Below are 18,197 nucleotides of genomic sequence, written 5' to 3' on the forward strand. Positions count from 1 at the left end.
ACTTCACCATGTGCAGCCTACATGGAGGTATAGGGCAGCCTACAGTAAAAAAACATTACAACTGTTCGTCTTCCGGGGTGATTATGCGATGCGTCATCGCGCTTCCGCTCTAGACCGGCGAAACAACACCGAACGAGAAATTCTAGCCAATCCCAGTGATGTAGTAGTTGTCCTTAACCAATTGAAGTCGCGCGATTCGTTCATGGTAGGCAGTATCTGGCTGAACAACTGAAAACAATCACAGACAACATTTCAAGAAGAAATGTGAGCGAAATTTGATCCTTATTGCTGCATAGTATTTTACTTTAATTAGAAAGTAACATTTCGAACTCGTGTGACTCGTTTTATTATTCTGCTGCTGGGGAGGGGGCTGCAGTAGCGTGTGTATACAGCTGCTAGTTAGCTAGCTAACGGTGACCATAGATATATCTATGACGGTATCGATGCCGCTAGCTTAGCTAGCTAGCTAACGTTAGGGATATCCAATTAGATTTAAAGGTGGGACACTTAATTAAAACTTGTGGCAGGCCAAAGCTGTAGGAAGGGAGTCTGGCTCTAATTCTAGTTCTAATTTCTGGGTTAGATGATGCACTAGAGGCCAGCACAATGTCGGCAAATGAGTGACCCAAAGTAGAGAGAGAATGGCATTGAAGTTATAGCAATGAACTTCTACATTAGAATAACTAGCCATGCCTACTGCACAGCAATTATGATGGCTGCTAGCTTATTCTCTCCACTGTAGCAGTACTGCGGAGCATGAAATAATCAGCTAGAAGCTCAAATATTTGACGGATTTGTACCCCTTTGGCAGATCTCTCCTCCCACATCAGAGATCGCCATGTCGTCAGGAGCTCTGTTCCCCAGCCTGGTCTCCGGTTCTCGCGGCTCCTCCAGTAAATACCTGGTCGAATTCCGAGCGGGGAAGATGAGCCTGAAGGGTAGCACTGTGACCCCGGACAAGCGCAAGGGCCAGGTCTACATACAGCAGACGGACGACTCACTCATTCACTTCTGTTGGAAGGACCGTACGACTGGAAACGTTGATGATGTCAGTGACCGCAAGCTTTTTTTTAATCTCTATCTCTTCTCCCTCTGCCTGCGCGTGCAAACACACACATACACACACAATCATCTATGCTTTTGTCCCTTAGGACCTGATCATCTTCCCAGATGACTGTGAGTTCAAGAGGGTTAACCAGTGCACTACTGGTCGGGTGTTTGTCCTAAAGTTCAAAGCTGGTTCCAAGAGGCTGTTCTTCTGGATGCAGGTGTGTGTCACTCCTCCTGTTAGATTAACACACCACTATTATACTGCTCTCATTGTGTTCACTACCAAACCTGCTTGTGAAATTGAAACAAGTCTATATTGACACTCATTCTAGCCAATCCCAGTGATGTAGTAGTTGTACTTAAAGGAGTAGTAAAGGGAAAAATCATGGTTAGCCCTGTTTTAAGGTTACTTATGATCATATACAATGGTTCAGATCAAAAAGTGACAAAACTAGCACTTTTGAGAAAGTTGATAATTGCTCTACCACCGTTTAGGTCATACAATGGATGTGGGTGGGAACCTTGAAAAATCATTCAAAAACATGTTAAACTCTCGATTTCAAAGACAAGAAGCTCACCGAGGGGGTAATTGGTGTCCGTTGGTGTTCTGACATCAAATTTGCTGCAAAGTATGAATCCTGTAGGGTTTCATTGATCATTTTATGAAATCCATTGACTTGTATTGAAGCGACCGTTGTAGATGTGTAGATCAATCCGCAGAGGGGATTCAGGAAGCGGAACTACTTACGGTAGCCATTGTTATTGTTTATGTTGCTAGGCTACCTAGTTTGCGGAAGTTTACACACGTATGTGCTGCGACTAAATAGTTCTATGCTAAATATTTAAAAAAGCCTTTCCAGATGAACTAGAATCTTACTTTATGGCAAATTATATGTCAGAAGGCCAACTAACACCTTGGTGAGTTTCTTGTCTTTGAAATCGAGAGTTTAACATGTTTTTTGAATGATTTTTCACGGTGCCCATCCACATCCATTGTATGACCTAAACGGTGGTAGAGCAATTATCAGACTTTCTCAAAAGTGCTAGTTTTGTCAACGTTTTGATCTGGACCATTGTATATGATCATAAGTAATCTTAAAACAGGGCTTAACATGATTTTTCCCTTTACTACTCCTTTAAACCAATTGAAGTCCGATTGAACCGAGTGCGATTCATTCATGGTAGGCAGTACCTGGCTGAACAACTGAAAACAATCACAGACAGCATTTCTTCTTGAAAATTCTTGCATTCAGAGAGCATTCAGACCACTCTCCATTTTGTTACATTACAGCCTTATTCTAAAATGGATTGAATTCATTTTTTCAAGCAAACATTTTTTGTTGTTGAAATTTTTGCAAATTTCCTAAAAAGAACTGATCACTCATTACATTTACATAAGTATTCAGACTTAATGAATGCATTGTGCTGTAACTGGTCTGTGTCTATTTGAGAGAGTGTGGTTTCCCTGTGTGACGTTACCTGAGTCGGCACTCCATATCCTGATGCAGGAGCCTAAGACTGATAAGGATGAGGAGTTCTGTCGTAAAGTGAATGAGTATCTGAACAACCCGCCCATGCCTGGAGCCCTGGGCGGTGGAGGCAGCGGTGGACATGAGCTCTCTGCTCTGGGTGGTAAGGTTGAGAAGCAGCTTACGCACAGCTAAATACCTTTCAAAGGGGCATGTTGATACATCTGCACACAACACCACTGTGTGTATATTGTGTCCATCTTGGTTAGAAACGTTTATTTTTCCTATTGGAAGGTTATGAATCTTACAAGGTTAATTTTCCAATTCCATTTTGTATGTCACAGGTGAGGGTGGTCTGCAGAGCCTACTCGGTAACATGAGTCACAACCAGCTAATGCAGCTCATTGGACCTACTGGGTTGGGTGGTCTAGGTAAGTCTCTGTCTAACTAAGGAGTGGATTAATCCATGTTAGTCAGAAGAGTTCTTATTTTAGGCCTGATGCCTGGATTACACTACTGCGTTTTTCGGCGTTTTCCCCGAAAAAGACCTACGTTTGCGCCTAGCAATTACACTACCGCGGCCAAAACAAAGCTCGAACCCGAAGGCGGATCGATACGGCCGGAGCTACGTTTTGGAGGTCGAAATCCAGAGCTGCATTCTAGTGTAATAGGCAGATACGGAGGCTTTTGTAAAAACTACAGTAATAGGCCTACACTGTAACGCTGTGTTCACTTCACATTATAACAATCAAACAGGTGATTTACAAGTTTGAGCTGTATAGTATCTTAGTGGATACTATAGTTAATATAAAGTTGGAATTAAGAATAACAGGAGTCACACAAAAAACAGCAAGCAGATAGTAATGATGAATTTAAACTGTAGGCCTATTCACTGTTTAGCCTACAGGTTCCCCCCCCAAAAAGTTGATATTTCAAATCATAACCCAAACAAGAGTAGACACTTTTTAAATAATATTCTCTCTTAAAAAAAAAGTAACTGGCAAAAAGTGAAAAATCCTTTATTGAGATATGCCACTATACGCGTGGGTAGGCTGAGCCTCCCTAGCCTGGCTTTGCCAGACCCAATTCTCAAAAATGCGAAGGGTCTGGAAACTCACAGTTGCTTTCTGATTCCCAAGGGGCGTTACCAACGGGCGTAGATCAAAATGCCGCTGGACGCAATTGGAAAGACCTACAACCAATCAGAGCAAAGAAATGTGTGACGTAGTGCTGAGTGACAGAAAAATGTAGCAGGCAGCAGTGTGCAGCAGACATGATTGTTTGTTCTTTTTGAGAAAATACACCGTTCAGTTCGTTTAATACGGTTGCGATTACAGATTCAACATCAGCTGCAGCCATCTTGGTTGTTTGCCGCCCCATATTAGATAAACGGTTATGATTGGCGCGAACAATCTTGGTTTGAGTGGATTCAGATTGGATATCCAGACTGATCTGCAGAGTGAAATAGAACGTGAGCTCGCGAGATCAGGCTGGTGACGCCAGGCTAGACACTCCCCAGCTCAGTTTGTGTTCCCGACCAAATAGCTCCTTCATCACACCTGTCTGAACTTCCGGGCACTCCTGCCCTTTTCTCTGTGAATAATATTCTCTATTCAATAATCTAATTCAGTCCAAATGTTCCAATATATAGTCCTTATCAGTTTATTTTATGTCCTTCAAACATTCCCTCACGTTATAGCTACCATAATATGACGAGAGGTTGAATGGGTTTATGTCAGCAATCCTGAAATCATTGAACAATAGCATAGGAATTGGTTTGTTCGTGTGTGAGTCAATGATCAAAAATCAAAATAGGAATTGGATATGGAGTTTGGATAACTGGAAAAAAATGAAAAGAGGAACTTAGGAAGATGGGAGGCCTGTCTGTGGACGATGTGGTGAACCAATACAGCAGGCCTTATCCAGGCCTATGGAAAGCTGCGCTCGAGGACCAAGTTGGGAGAATGGATGGACTTAATTTTGTCGTCTTGGTAAAAGTTGATTACGCTCAAAAACATAATAAATAAAACAAAAAATGCAGCAACACGAAGTAGATGAGATGGTGGTTGGGAAGCAAAGGGAACTGTTTAAATTAATGGCGATATACACGGCTGAGTTCATGGAGTTTGCAACCATTCATCTCTTACAACATATGTTATTAAATAAGGTGAACAGTTAGACTATAATATGGTTATCACAACAGTGTGGATTGAGATTGAATAATTGAACAGATTGAAATAAAAGTTGGCTATCTTTTTGGATTCGTCACAAAAAATAGATTATTTTAAATGCAGGGAATGCTCACCAGACTAGGAACACAAACGGGGATGGAAATGTATTTGTTGGTGACTGTTGTGTTGGTTGGATGGCTCGACAGCTGCATTTTAAACTCACAACATTCTAGACTATGCTACTAGCCAAGATAAATATACCCTTGATTGCTGTAGCTCAAACTGGTAAATCACCTGTTTGATATGTTCTTTAATGGTGGTGTGATATGCATTTTGAGGCGTGTGATAACAGATCTGAACAGGTCTTTACGTGCAATTTCGTGTGTAATCGTGGATTGTTTTCCCCGTTCAGAAACGTAGCCATGGACATCCACGCTAGTGTAATCCAGGCCTGCACTTCCCCGGACTACTAGTATGTGACTTGGATGTGTTTGACAATGTTCCTGGCGTTCAAATGTTCTGTGTAGGAGGTCTTGGGGCCCTGGCTGGACCGGGCCTGGCCAGTCTCCTGGGCAGTGGGGCTTCCTCAGCCAGCAACTCCTCTACAAGGTACTTAACAATGCCTCATCTATCGATGAATAGTCCCCAGAGTTTACACTGACTACATGATCCGAATAGGGAAAAGTGCTTTATAATTGCTTCATTACACCCTTGTTACAGACTATGAAACGTACTGATTAGAATGCATCTCCCTTTCTCCGTCTCTGTCTCTGTGTTCCGTTTAGTCCAACGACAGCGGTCAGCCCCACCTCCGCCGCCACCGCCCCTCGGCTTGGCTCCTCCCAGGTACCGACCACGCCCATCACCCCGTCTGCCACCTCGGCAGTCTCCCCCACCGCCACCCCCTCCCCCCCTGCCGCCCCCCCCCTCTCGGCGGGGGCCACCAGCCCCACCCAGGCCATCCAGCTGAGTGACCTGCAGAGCATCCTGGCCACCATGAACGTACCCGCCGCCGGGCAGGGAGGTGAGGATCAAATCAAACTTTATTTATATAGTGCATTTCATACAGAGGCAACACAATGCGCTTCACATAGAGCAATGGGAGGGTGGGCATAGGTCACACCCCTACATATTCCAGAGGGAAGCAAAAAAAACAGTTCCCCCCGGGGGCCAGAAAAGTGAGCTGTAAAAATTCTTCCCTGACCTCTCTCAACGAGACGATCGAGCAAACTCCTGGAAAATGTTTGTCTATTGGCTAAGAGCATATACAGAGCAGTAAACATGGGCTAGATACTTCATAAGAGAGACATGACTAACAGGATAGCCCTATGGGGGTGGGGGTGGACAATCAGCCTGTTCTCATTGCAAAGGGGAGATTCGACTCTGATAGTGCTCTCACCCGTGAAATAAGAACGATGAAAGAGAATGAAAAACAAAGAATGTCAGTAGACTCGCAAACAGTAGACAGTTGTAAAAAAACAAGAACAGTCTCTTTGTGTGTGGAGTTGTGTGATGACCGTGCCAGTCGGGGTGTGTGCGGTCTGTGTTGTCTCCAGTGGACTTGGCCAGCGTCCTGACGCCCGAGGTCATGGCTCCCATCCTGGCCAACGCTGAGGTCCAGCAGAGGCTGCTGCCCTTCCTCCCCTCAGGAGAGGCGCTGCTCCAGAGCCCAGACGAGCTCCACAACACGCTCAGCTCCCCGCAGTTTCAGCAGGTAAAGAGAACCAGTGTGCTCTCTCTCTCTGTTTCTCTCTGTTTCTCTCTCTCTCTGTTTCTCTCTCTCTCTGTTTCTCTCTCTTTCTCTGTTTCTCTTTCTCTCTCTTTCTCTCTCTTTCTCTCTCTTTCTCTCTTTCTCTCTGTTTCTCTGTTTCTCTTTCTCTCTCTCACTGTTTCTCTCTCTCTTTCTCTCTGTTTCTCTCTCTCTCTTTCTCTGTTTCTCTCTCTTTCTCTGTTTCTCTCTCTGTTTCTCTCTCTCTCTGTTTCTCTCTCTTTCTCTCTGTTTCTCTCTCTGTTTCTCTTTCTCTCTGTTCCTCTCTGTTTCTCTCTCTCTCTATTTCTCTCTCTTTCTCTGTTTCTCTCTCTTTCTCTGTTTCTCTCTCTGTTTCTCTTTCTGTGTTTCTCTCTCTCTCTGTTTCTCTATTTCTCTGTTTCTCTCTCTGTTTCTCTCCCTGTTTCTCTCTCTGTTTCTCTCTCTCTTTCTCTCTGGCTGTTTCTCTTTCTCTCTCTTTCTCTCTCTGTTTCTCTCCGTCTCTGTGTTTCTCTCTGGTAATCACGTTTCTCTCTGTACACATAACACAGCACACAGGTTAGATCATCTTTAACTTTCTTCTTTGATAGCGGTTCATATTTAATTCGGTCCTTTTCTCTCCGCCAGTCCATGAGCATGTTCAGCAGCGCTCTGGCATCGGGGCAGCTGGGCCCTCTAATGAACCAGTTTGGCCTGCCTGCCGAGGCCGTCGACGCAGCCAACAAAGGAGGTCAGTGTCACGTTGTGATGGAAATTCCCAACAGGAATCTTGCTTGGGTGTATGATCATCATTCATCATTGTAGAGAATTTATCGCCCAGCATTCACACTGGGATTGTCCTCAGTCACTTGATGAAAAACAATTTCTGTGACGTCATTTGCTGTTTTCCCAAATGCTTCTGGAACATTATTCTCCTTTGACAGATGTGGAAGCTTTCGCCAAAGCCATGGAGACAGACAGCAAGTCAGACCAGGAGGAGGAATCCAAAGACAAGAAAGACGATGACGAAGACATGAGTTTGGATTAGAAACCCTCCTGCTAGAATTGACTGTGCTGTTGTACTTATTTATTTACCATTATAAAGGTAGTATGTGAATGCCCTGTACCTGAATTATATCTTCAGAAGCATGAAATCCACCTGTCTGTCATGTACAGTATTTATTTCTAACATATGTTGTTTGAAATGTTTCTGAACAAGTTTGTGGAGCTTCTGAAATATACACACTGAGAATGGACATATTCAGCTTAATGTATCATACCTGCACCCTGCACCCTTTAATATTCATTTACAGAGGCTGGTAACCACAGGAAACTGAAGATCTCATGATCTTGGAGGCCGACAGTATCATCCTCTAAGGTTCATTGGAGTGATGAGTCATGTCTGGTTGTGCTCTGCTGCATGATGGGTAATATACTGAACTGACTGTTTTCGGATTAGAGCTGTAGCAGAGAAAAGTCAGCTGTGCATCTCTGTGACCCGGCACACCCCAACTAAGAAAGGAACAGTCACATGGTCTTTATGGTCACAAAATATATTTAAAAACATGTTCTCATTTCATTAAATCAGTGAACTTGTACAAAATAGACATCCATACAATCACAATATATTACAAGTACTTTCACCATGTAAAATCTTTAAATAAATGATGTAAATACATGTCAATTTAAAAAGAATACATTTGGAAAACACTGCAGACACCTAGTTTCTACACATTTGTCTTTGTCTGGGATAACAGTACAATAAACTAGAACATTCAACAAGAACAGTCCATTAAGTGCTCATGATTTAGAATCACCAATTCTACTGAGATTCACAGGTCAACCTTCATACCAATGGACTTCAACAAGACAGGACAGTTTAATACAAGAGTGCTCGAATACAAAACTGCTCTAAGCATAACAGCTTGATGGGACTGCAATAATTTTATTCTTATTTTAGGCACTTAAATGTTTTGTGGCATCCAATAGGTAAATATATATATATATATATATACACTGGTACACAAGAAACACTAGATGAGGTTGAGGAAAAACATTTGGTGAATACACCTTTAGTTACAGAAGATACAGTAGTTTGTTTAAATACACTCTGACATTGGACAAATACCAACTCTGTTCTGGGTTGCATAAAAGCTTCTGTCAATTGGTCAGATCCTATGAATCTACATCCATGGAAACATAAGGTTTAAGATATTTTTTTTCCTGAGAACCTAAATATTAAAAATGACTTGGTGATAAGTCACATTACACACTATGACCAAACACCTTACTGCAAAGCCATCACTCCACCGTAGAGGTTAGGTTAAAAACACGGTCCTGGGAATCTAAAGCCACCAGAACCTCTCTGGAGATGAGAGACGCTGTCATGAGCACAGTGGTCATTGAGAAGTATTGATACAGTTAAGACTGGCCACAATGCTACAGAACTACCCAAAGGACAACATGATGACCCAAGAAAATGCTGATAAATACATAGAGTTCACTCAATATTAAAAGACCTATACAGTTCCTAAACAGATGCTACAGCTAAGAACAACCGAAAGGCCACTTTCTATATGGAACTGGTCCCGTCAGCTCCCATCAGAAGCAAGCCATAGAAACACAATGAAAGCACATTAACAGACTTTGGAAGTCGAGTGACTAGGCTAAATGTGTCATATTCACAGTGAGTTCAAACGTCAAGTCGTCGGTACAATCAAAAGGATGAGCAAAAATTTGAGCGGTGCAAGTAACACAATTCCGTACCTTTAGACACAGCTTATGGCAACTGTCAGTGCAGCTGAATTACACTCACAAAAACAACAATCATGGTGTGACAATCAACACACAACACATACTGAAAATGTATACAATGGTATTACAGCAGATCAGCAGCACCATCAAAGGGCTCTGATAACATCTCGTACATAAAATGTTCGGCTGGATTCGCCTCAGTGTACCACCCTATAGACATGCTGATGCAAACAGACCATAGAGAAATCCCACAACCCAAAAATAAAACATCCTTCATGTCAAGGGGCTTAACTCAAGATTAAGACAATAAATAATGTTTATGAACAAATCTGCATTTGAAATAAATATCTAGCTCTGGATTTGATAAATATCTAGCTAGTACGTCAGCTTTAAATTGATTGGGATGTGAACAGTGAGACCTGTTGAATCTATTACAGAGTCCAGTGCAGAAGCTGACTTCCTCAGATCTTGATCCAGAACCAGCATTTCCCCATCTCCCGCACTGATGATTTAACCTCCAGACTGGTCCCAGGTCAGTGTCCAGTCTAGCCCTGCTGCACCAGTCTCCTGTAGTGTGGCATGACCTTGCTCTCTGGGAGGTACAGCCCCATCTCCAAGGCAACCAAGACGGGGAACTCCAACGGTATCAACTCCCGTCTGTTGATACGGAAACGCTCCTCCAGCTTCTGTGTTACAATGGAGTAAGAGAGAGAGTTAGATAACAAGCAATCAGGAGATGATTTCTTTTAACTGTTTTTATTGTGCTGTGTGTCTTATGTTGTTCATGTGCTACAAGGGAATTTCCCCATTGGGGATTATTCAAGTATTCTTGTTGTTTCTTTCTTTCTCTTTCATCCCATCCATCCATCTCTTATCACTGCTGATGTATCCAGATGAAATGACAATTATAGATCACTGTATGAATGCCATTATCATTTGAAATTCACTGGAAGGCAACTGCTCCATTCTTTAGGTATTTGTTAGTGTTAGTGACCAGGGGCCTCAAAAAAAAAATTCCACCCTGGTGTGCAACCTTTCTGAAGACGGGGAATTGGTGACGCCGGTGGTGAGTCGGTGAATTGCAATGTTGAAAGAGAGGAAGAGCGCGGGGAGTTTAAGTATAAAAAATTTATAAATAGTATAAATGCACTATCATGCCTATAATGGCCCAATTCACCACAAAAATGTATCTCAATGCAAGATGACCACATAAAACTGAATAATGGGGCCAAGGCAGCACTGCAAAAATGAATAGTAATGATGAATGTGTTGTTTACATTTGGACATACTGACCTCGCCTACGTGTTTTGGCACAGGTACTAACCACTCTGGGTTTCCTGGCAACCGGTACATACCAGCGGGAACTAGCTGACAGGTGTTTATGATAAGGCAAGGCAAGGCCAACTTTATTTATAAAGCACATTTAAAATGACAGCAGTCAACCGAAGTGCTGTACAGAGTTGGGCCCTGAGTAAAAACAAGGAATTTCAACCGACAACACAAGCATGAAACAGACTGGGCTTGTGCTCAGACTGAGTGAAACACGAGGGAGAAGAAGTGGATTTTTAGGGAGGATTAAAAAATATCAAGACTCTGTGAGGATGTGATATAAAGGGGCAGGCTATTCCAGAGCCTAGGGGCAGCCGCCACAAAAGCCCCGTCACCGACATTCATCTGGTTTTTGGCACCTCCAGCAACAACTGGTCGGCAGACCTTAACATTAACTTGTTCCCCCTTGTGGCTGAAGCCCTGGCTGGGAATGATCTAATCCTGATAAATCTTTTCCCTGTAGGTCTGGGATATCACAGCCGTCACTGAGCACAATAATGCCTGCAGTCTGGGATGGCCTCATTAGGATGAACCATCGGTACATTAGGTTCCCTCACACTGTGGAAGAGCAGGCCGACACCAAAAGGCGATTTGCAGTAATGTCCGGTTTTCCCAATGTAATCAGAGCCATTGACTGCACTCACATTAGTACACAATACATAGACAAGAATTGCATAATTTGGGGCTAGTCATAACCATCTGTCTGGTCTACCTATTCCACCCTACAAAGGCAAAAGACCTTAACTTCATTTTTGGTCGAAAATGTGGACAAATATCTTGAGTCAATTGTGTTTTTGTTTTTTTCAAGAAAATAGTGGGTTGTCTTTGACTTAACCTCAAAAAGCGCAACAGAACCAAGGCAAAAGGCCTTAACATCAGTTAAGGTTCTTTGTCTTGGCCTCACGGCACTCTGAAACGTTAACGTTGAGTTATGGCTTTCTTTTGCAGTGCATCATATATTATATTTATGTTCATATTACAATAAGCCTAATTGTGCCATGATCGCTAAATCTTATGTAGATGTTATCATCATTATTATTATTATTATTATTATTATTATTATTATACTGATTCAAGAGTCAATGTGGCTATGGGGATCTGGTGAGGAAAGAAACAGAGCAGAGAAACAGATCTATCTATCTGAGGAGCAGATTAAACTGACCTTGCTTAAACAGGGGGAAACAAAACTTCACACACGCCTCTTAGAAGAGAGGCTGAAAGATGATGGCTTTGCAGTTTTGGATGAAGATGAGTGACATTCTTGTACTTGCACCTACATATTTTTCTGAGGGCTCTGAGTTTTTTTTTAGTTAATTGAAAATATTTTATTGGTTAATTATTTAATTTAGAATGGATATTGTTTTGGCATGGTCTGTGTTAGGCTATTTTAATATGCAATCATTGAATAAAAGAATGATTAAATATGTGCCATGTATCCTACATGTCTCTACATCCACCTTGAATCCATGATTGATCCACCCTTCCAGTGGGATCAGGATAATCCTGATTTTTATCATCAAAACTATCCTAATCTCCACCTTAGAATTTTGAAATACCCAAGAACAACATTTGATCAGAATTCTGGGTAGGATTGGATCACCAAATCCATATCCCAATTTAGGGGGATCAGGATCACATATCCTGGTTTGAAATACCTAATTTTGAGATTCAATCCTATCCTGATCATACTGATCCAGAGTGAATGTTTTGAAATACTTGGCCCAGCATGTGATCTTAAGGAAACACTAGAAAATCAACCAGGGAATCGAAGAGCTGTAGGAGAATCTTCACTCACGTCGATCAGCTGTCGGACCTCCTGCTTCCTCAGGTCGCTGCTGATTTTGGCCGCCAGCAGGACGCAGGCCGCCGCTACCAACTTCCTGTTCTGCTTGTTCAGACGACCCTGCAGGACCAGCTTCTCGAAGTAAACAAACGCCATCGCTATGGTCACCGGCTGCAGACTGCACTCCTCGCTGACAGCGCGCATCTCGCGCTTCAGGCTGAGAGAGAGGGGAGGAAACGAGGTCAAAGGTCAGCTCCACCGCACCAACACATTTCATCAACATCGTCAACAGGTGATGTAATACAGAGATGGGCGTGGTCACGGGCAGGGAGGCCAGGTTGGGCAGATACGAAGGCATAGACCGGGTTCCCACTCTTTTCAGAGGTCATTTTCAAGGACATGATCCTTCATGCGCACGCAAGAAAGTGTGGGTGGGGGGGGGGGGGCACAGTAAGAATAGATGTGCTCACTATTCTTACGATGCCCTAACCCAAACCCCAACCATAACCCCAGTCTCACATAGCCAGACCTAGTCTGACTCAAAGGATGTAGGTTTTGGGGATAAGCCTTGTCATTTGTTTATTAATGCCCGGTTCATGTGGTCGGCCAATCAGTGGCGATGGGAGATTCTCCCAGACTACGTGAAAAAACAACAGCCTAGCAACTGCTCCGTCAAAGACAATTGTGATTGGTCCAAAGAATACAGTGTGTCCCCCCCCCCCCCCCCATCTCCAAATGGTAATGAATCCAGCCAGACCTTTCTCCAGCTCAGGAGAGGCCTCCTAATGACGAGGATTATCTCAAAAACCTATATCTGCTGATTCAGACTACCCTAACCCAAATATGGATTTATGGCTCAAATGCTTGAAACTGATGGTCAATAGACAGTGGCCGTAAGAATAGACATTCCTGCTATTCTTACGGCGGAGCGCCACTACACTGAATCAGTACAAAAAGACACCGTACGAATAGTCACTGCCTTTTTGTGTGACTAATATTTACATTTGCTATTCAAACTACTCTCATCCACAAACTACCATTTGAATGTTCTCATAACTCAGCCCTTTCAGATGGCAATGTTATCTGTCTTGGGGAGCTCTGGTAGATTGCCTAGTACCTCATTCTCAGCTAGTACCTCATTCTCAGCTAGTACCTCATTCTCAGCTAAGAAAACTAGAAAAATGCTGAAATAATTCTCCAGCATTTTTCTAAGAAAACTAGAAAAATGCTGAAATAATTCTCCAGGACAACACGATTTTACTTTTTCTCTCATTTTCTGTGTTTTCCATGACTGGAAATTGGTCACCTGTTTTCCAGGACGCGTGGGAACCCTGCTAGAGATTTATAAGGGGTGTCAAGAGAGAGCAGAGAGGAGTTGTATCTGCACCTTCTTATCTTGCTGAGGGTCAGCTTGATGTGGGGAAACTTCTCCCTGAACGTCTCATTCATGTCCTTCTTCAGGTCAGACGGCTTCACGTACTCAATGACCGTTGTCTGTCAGACAGGGAACAAGACCGTGGAAATAAGAAGAAGGCCCAAGTCATTCATACACTGAAGTTAGATACCTCTAGCAGCAATGTAATGCTTATCATGTGCGAGAAAGCCATGTGAGTGTTTTATGACCTTTGGCAGGTAGAACGAGGCTGCTGTTAAGTGCAGCCTCACACGTTGTACAGTTATGCTTTACAGTTACAAAGCCATGTGAAGAAGAGTGTGTTTTACTTGATCACTTTCACAATCTTTACTTTCTTGAAATCAGTAGGTACTGTTTCTTGAAATCAGTAGGTACTGTTTCTTGAAATCAGTAGGTACTGTAAAATACTGGTAATGCATGTTATACGTATGAATGCTTACCACATATGATGCGAATATAAGAACTCTCTTGTGTCGGCCACAAGGCCACTGGGGGTCGCTCAGCAGGTTGGGGTCATACTCTGCCTGGTCGTCTACACCTGCCAACAAGGTGAGCACAAATACCATTATTAATACCATTCGCATGACTAATATAACAGGGCTTTAACTGTGTGACCCCTCACCCAGGCTCGGGATGGTAAAAGGATAGCCCCTCGGCCCCGAGCCTGGGGGGGGGGGGTGAAACATCTATACACAAATGAAGAAGAAGGGCTTTAACGGCGTTTGGGTCGGGCGTACCGGGCTCCTGGCCCACGGCGCTGTTCAGGCGAGCGGGGGTGAAGTTCCTCTGGCTGCTGAGACGGAAGCGGGCCGGCGCTGCGCCGCTCTTCTGCCGTACCAGAGCGTTGGTGGGGAACAGGAACTGGGCGTAGGAGACGGTCTGGGGAGGAGAGACGCGGTTATAGACAGGCAGAAATACGCGGCGGGAAACGCACTCGTGTCATCTGCCTCTTCGCTTTCCACACTTTGTTCCTACACACGCACGCACACACACGCGCTAACCTTGCCACATATGCCCAGCTCCATCCCCTCCAACGCAGGGAGCAGGTCGGGGGACACCACCGAGGCACACCTCTGTCTCTGAGCCTCCATCTTGGGATCACTGGGCAGGGACAGAAACATGTGACGTCACCACGATGAAGCTCCACATCAACACCCATCTGTCTCATCATGACACAACTGCCCGTCCTGAGGGTGAGGACGAGCCCACATGACAGTGGGACGGGGTCGGGTCTCAGGATCGGCTGGGGGCTCTGTACCTGAGGTGAAAACTCTCTCCATAGGGCAGCACTGAGAAAGCAGCGTATAGAGACCGCTTGGCACAAATCAGCATGACCCTGCAGGACACAGATAGCAAGTACAGGCAGACAAAACAGACGGGGTGTCAGTCCACAAGCATGGGCTACAGTCACGCCGCTATGCGGCAGCCGGCTGCAGCACTGGTAACGCCAGGAGCAGCGGAGGTACGGAAACAATACAGATCAGCCAAAACAGCCACAGGTCAGTCTACTATTATTTTAATCTGCAGTGCAAGAGCAGTTGATCGACACATCTACACTATCGAGATGACGCATAGCTACAGACTAACGTTCGCTCTAGTCTTCACAAAAAGCATGTGTTGAGAAGAATAAGACCTACAAAACTACAGGCAACTACATAAATTGAGCACATCTAATTCGACATGAGTTTGTTAAGAAGCGCAGTCAACACCAACTACACTACACCCTAGATGACTGTAAACACCACCTGTTTATACTGTAAACACAGGCAAAACAAATCTACAAAACACCAGCTAAGCTTCAGTCGTCACAAAACACCAATCAATAACCCAGGTTCTCACAGTGGAATCTCAGTCTTGCAGCAAAAACCGTGTCAGACCTCGATCAAGGGAAGTTTCTCTCACCTGGGGGGAATACAGTTGTTAAATCTCACTAGAGAAATCTCTGGTTGCTAAGGCCAGTTTAATGAGAAGAGTCACTCTTGGTCTGACTCTCATCCCTTCTCTCTCTGGGGATTTTAATGATTACGTTGTTGCTCTGAGTTAAGGTCGTAAGACATAGCCTAATCAACAAGCACGTCAGGATAGTTGGTTGATAGGTTCTCTAAATGATACAGTGCATCTTTTACAACAGATGATAGCATTTAGACAACAGAACACATGACACACATGCATGTTCTGTAGATGTGATCTAGACAAAGATGAGGTAATGGGGCAAGGAGACATGAGACGGGTCATAAAAGCGTACTGCTTGCATGGATACGATTAGAAAACTACACTAAGTAATATGTTTTCATCTTTATTTCCACCAAGAGCAAGGTTCTCTTTCCAACAACAACACCTGACATAGGCTATTGTCTACTGTGTATGACCTTTAATCTCAGTAGACATATCCAGGAAAACACCAAAGAGAGCCAGTGGTGTGTGTGTGTGTGTGTGTGTGTGTGTGTGTGGGAGAGGGAGAGAGAGAGAGAGAGAGAGAGAGAGGGAGAGGGAGAGAAAAAGAAAGACTACCATTTCAGTCCTATCCTTACATAAGGGGTATTTCCCTCTTAAGGCAGGGTTATATTTCCATTGTTGATTTGTGTCCCAAGGGGTGATTAAATCCACTTCTACAATCCTCCCAGACAGCCCCACTGTTATTATGCGAGTTGGTACTTAGTGGCAGCTCAAAGTCCAGTACCACCTTTAATCCCTCAAAGAAAGCATGCACTGTGTTCATATAGTCTTGTAAGCAACACAACAACACACACTAGTAAGCCTCAGAGCTCACATGCCGAGCCTGCAAAAGAATACTTGATACACACTTCTGAGTAAGCAAGATGCAAGAACACATTACATAACCATGAACAAACCTGTCACTGTGAGGGAAGGTCTCAGCCCATTGCCATAAATCACATGACATGTCTAACTTTTGAGGTTCATGAGACTGACCTGCTGCCTCTGGTGTCGTATTGTCTCATGTTCTTAATGAAGTGGACCTTCTTGGACGCTTTGGGTCCTGGGGAGCCGGATACATGCCGTGTTCTGAAAGAAAGGGATATTTCATAGATAATTACTATTGTAAAAACACAAAGTAGACAGCCTTACATGATAAAACCAAAAACCTATCCTGTGCAAGACTTAAGAGAAATTGTGTGATTAGGGAATAGTAGAGACAGGAATGTGGCCAACTGGTCACCATGGGTGACATAAGGCAAGCCCTGACGGAAAAATATATATATATTTTTTTTTATTAAAACCAAATCAGTCGCTCACTGATCTGTAAACACATTGGATAAACGGGCAAACAGGTTGACACATTCACATCTAAAATTAGATTAGTGTTCTCATGAATTACACAACTTTGAAATACGCGGAAGTAAACAGTTTCGTTATTAGCCAAGTCATATCATCCCTATACCGCCCACACATCGGATTTGCATAATGCTCACCTTTGACGGGAATCCAACGGCACAGAACTGGACAGAATTGGACTAAATACAGACGATTTGGCACTTGAATGTAGGGTCTGTGGGGTGGGAGAGAGGGGGGTATCTGGGGATATGGTAGAGTCTACACTGACGGTGCTCTCCAAAAACCCCTCATAGCTCCCGACACCACTTCCTCCCGTGCCCGTGACTGACATTGGATAGACAGGGCTCAATACTCCGAGCCCCGGCACGCTGGTAACGGTGCCCCCGGTCATGGAGGGTGACACCTGGGTGACTGCTCCATGGGTAACGTTACTTGCTGTGTGCGAGTGGTGTCCAAACGAAACTGCACCGACGTCCCGGCTTCGGTGCTCGCCGGCGTCTCTTTGACTGAGATTTCCATTGCTAAGAGGGCACAAAGGCCGTCCATCCAGAGAGATATTGTTGAGAAACAGCAGAGCCGCTTGTCTCCGTCGGGAATCTTTCGTTTTTTTCAGGTGTTCTTTGTGTGATTTCGTTGCATTGCTGCCTGTACACGTTAGACTGCAGGCAGCAGTCGCCATTCTAGTCTGAAATGGCAGAGCGCAACTGGAATGTTGGCGGAGTATTTACCACGCCTACAATAAGATGATTGGCTAAGACGTGAAACGTATGTAAATTAGCCCATCATAGTCGTAGGGGATTGGCTCTCAATGTATCAGTCATTTTTGTGCGTGGCTGGAAGCCAGCGCACCTAGTATACATGAGTTTCAAATGTAGTCCTAGACCTGCCATGTTGAGGACCAACACAGGTGTTTCAACTTTCAAATGAATTAATTAATTTTACTGCATAGGATTCTATGCAGTAGAGCCAATCAGAAATTGAAACACCTGTGTTGGTCCTCAACATGGCAGGTTTAGGACTACATTTGAAACTCATGTATAGTGTCTGTCAGGTTTTCACTCCCTCCCTCCCTTACTCCAGACAATGTTGGCCTACATCTCTCTGTTGACATCACTAGAGGCAGTAGTCCAAGCACACCAAAATCACTTCGCTGATCTTCACTGCACAAGTAGAGTAGTGGTGAGAGTATTGGACTCCCACCCACATA

General features: G+C 43.9%; 2 protein-coding genes across 2 annotated transcripts; one reads left to right on the forward strand and one right to left on the reverse strand.

Annotated features, from left to right (window-relative positions):
* Positions 1 to 217: 217 nt before the first annotated feature.
* LOC311314816 (proteasomal ubiquitin receptor ADRM1-B-like) lies at positions 218 to 7,557 on the forward strand. The gene is made up of 10 exons (XM_084445313.1): positions 218 to 264; positions 812 to 1,048; positions 1,152 to 1,268; positions 2,559 to 2,682; positions 2,864 to 2,950; positions 5,218 to 5,299; positions 5,476 to 5,714; positions 6,247 to 6,404; positions 7,065 to 7,167; positions 7,361 to 7,557. Exons 2-10 carry the CDS (start codon positions 839 to 841, stop codon positions 7,462 to 7,464), a joined length of 1,224 nt encoding a protein of 407 aa, XP_084301439.1. The 5' UTR covers positions 218 to 264; positions 812 to 838; the 3' UTR covers positions 7,465 to 7,557.
* Positions 7,558 to 9,531: 1,974 nt separating this feature from the next.
* On the reverse strand, positions 9,532 to 17,509 carry LOC311315075 (CDK5 and ABL1 enzyme substrate 2-like; the record flags this gene model as incomplete). The annotated part of the gene is made up of 10 exons (XM_084445676.1): positions 9,532 to 9,856; positions 12,295 to 12,499; positions 13,670 to 13,776; positions 14,137 to 14,234; positions 14,434 to 14,575; positions 14,698 to 14,797; positions 14,955 to 15,032; positions 16,628 to 16,720; positions 17,128 to 17,204; positions 17,423 to 17,509. The coding sequence occupies 10 exons, from the start codon at positions 17,507 to 17,509 to the stop codon at positions 9,716 to 9,718; spliced, it is 1,128 nt and encodes a 375-aa protein (XP_084301802.1). The 3' UTR covers positions 9,532 to 9,715.
* Between the last annotated feature and the right edge of the window lie 688 nt (positions 17,510 to 18,197).

This window comes from Borostomias antarcticus (assembly GCF_949987555.1).
Source record: "Borostomias antarcticus genome assembly, chromosome: 11".
NCBI classification, from domain to species: domain Eukaryota; kingdom Metazoa; phylum Chordata; class Actinopteri; order Stomiiformes; family Stomiidae; genus Borostomias; species Borostomias antarcticus.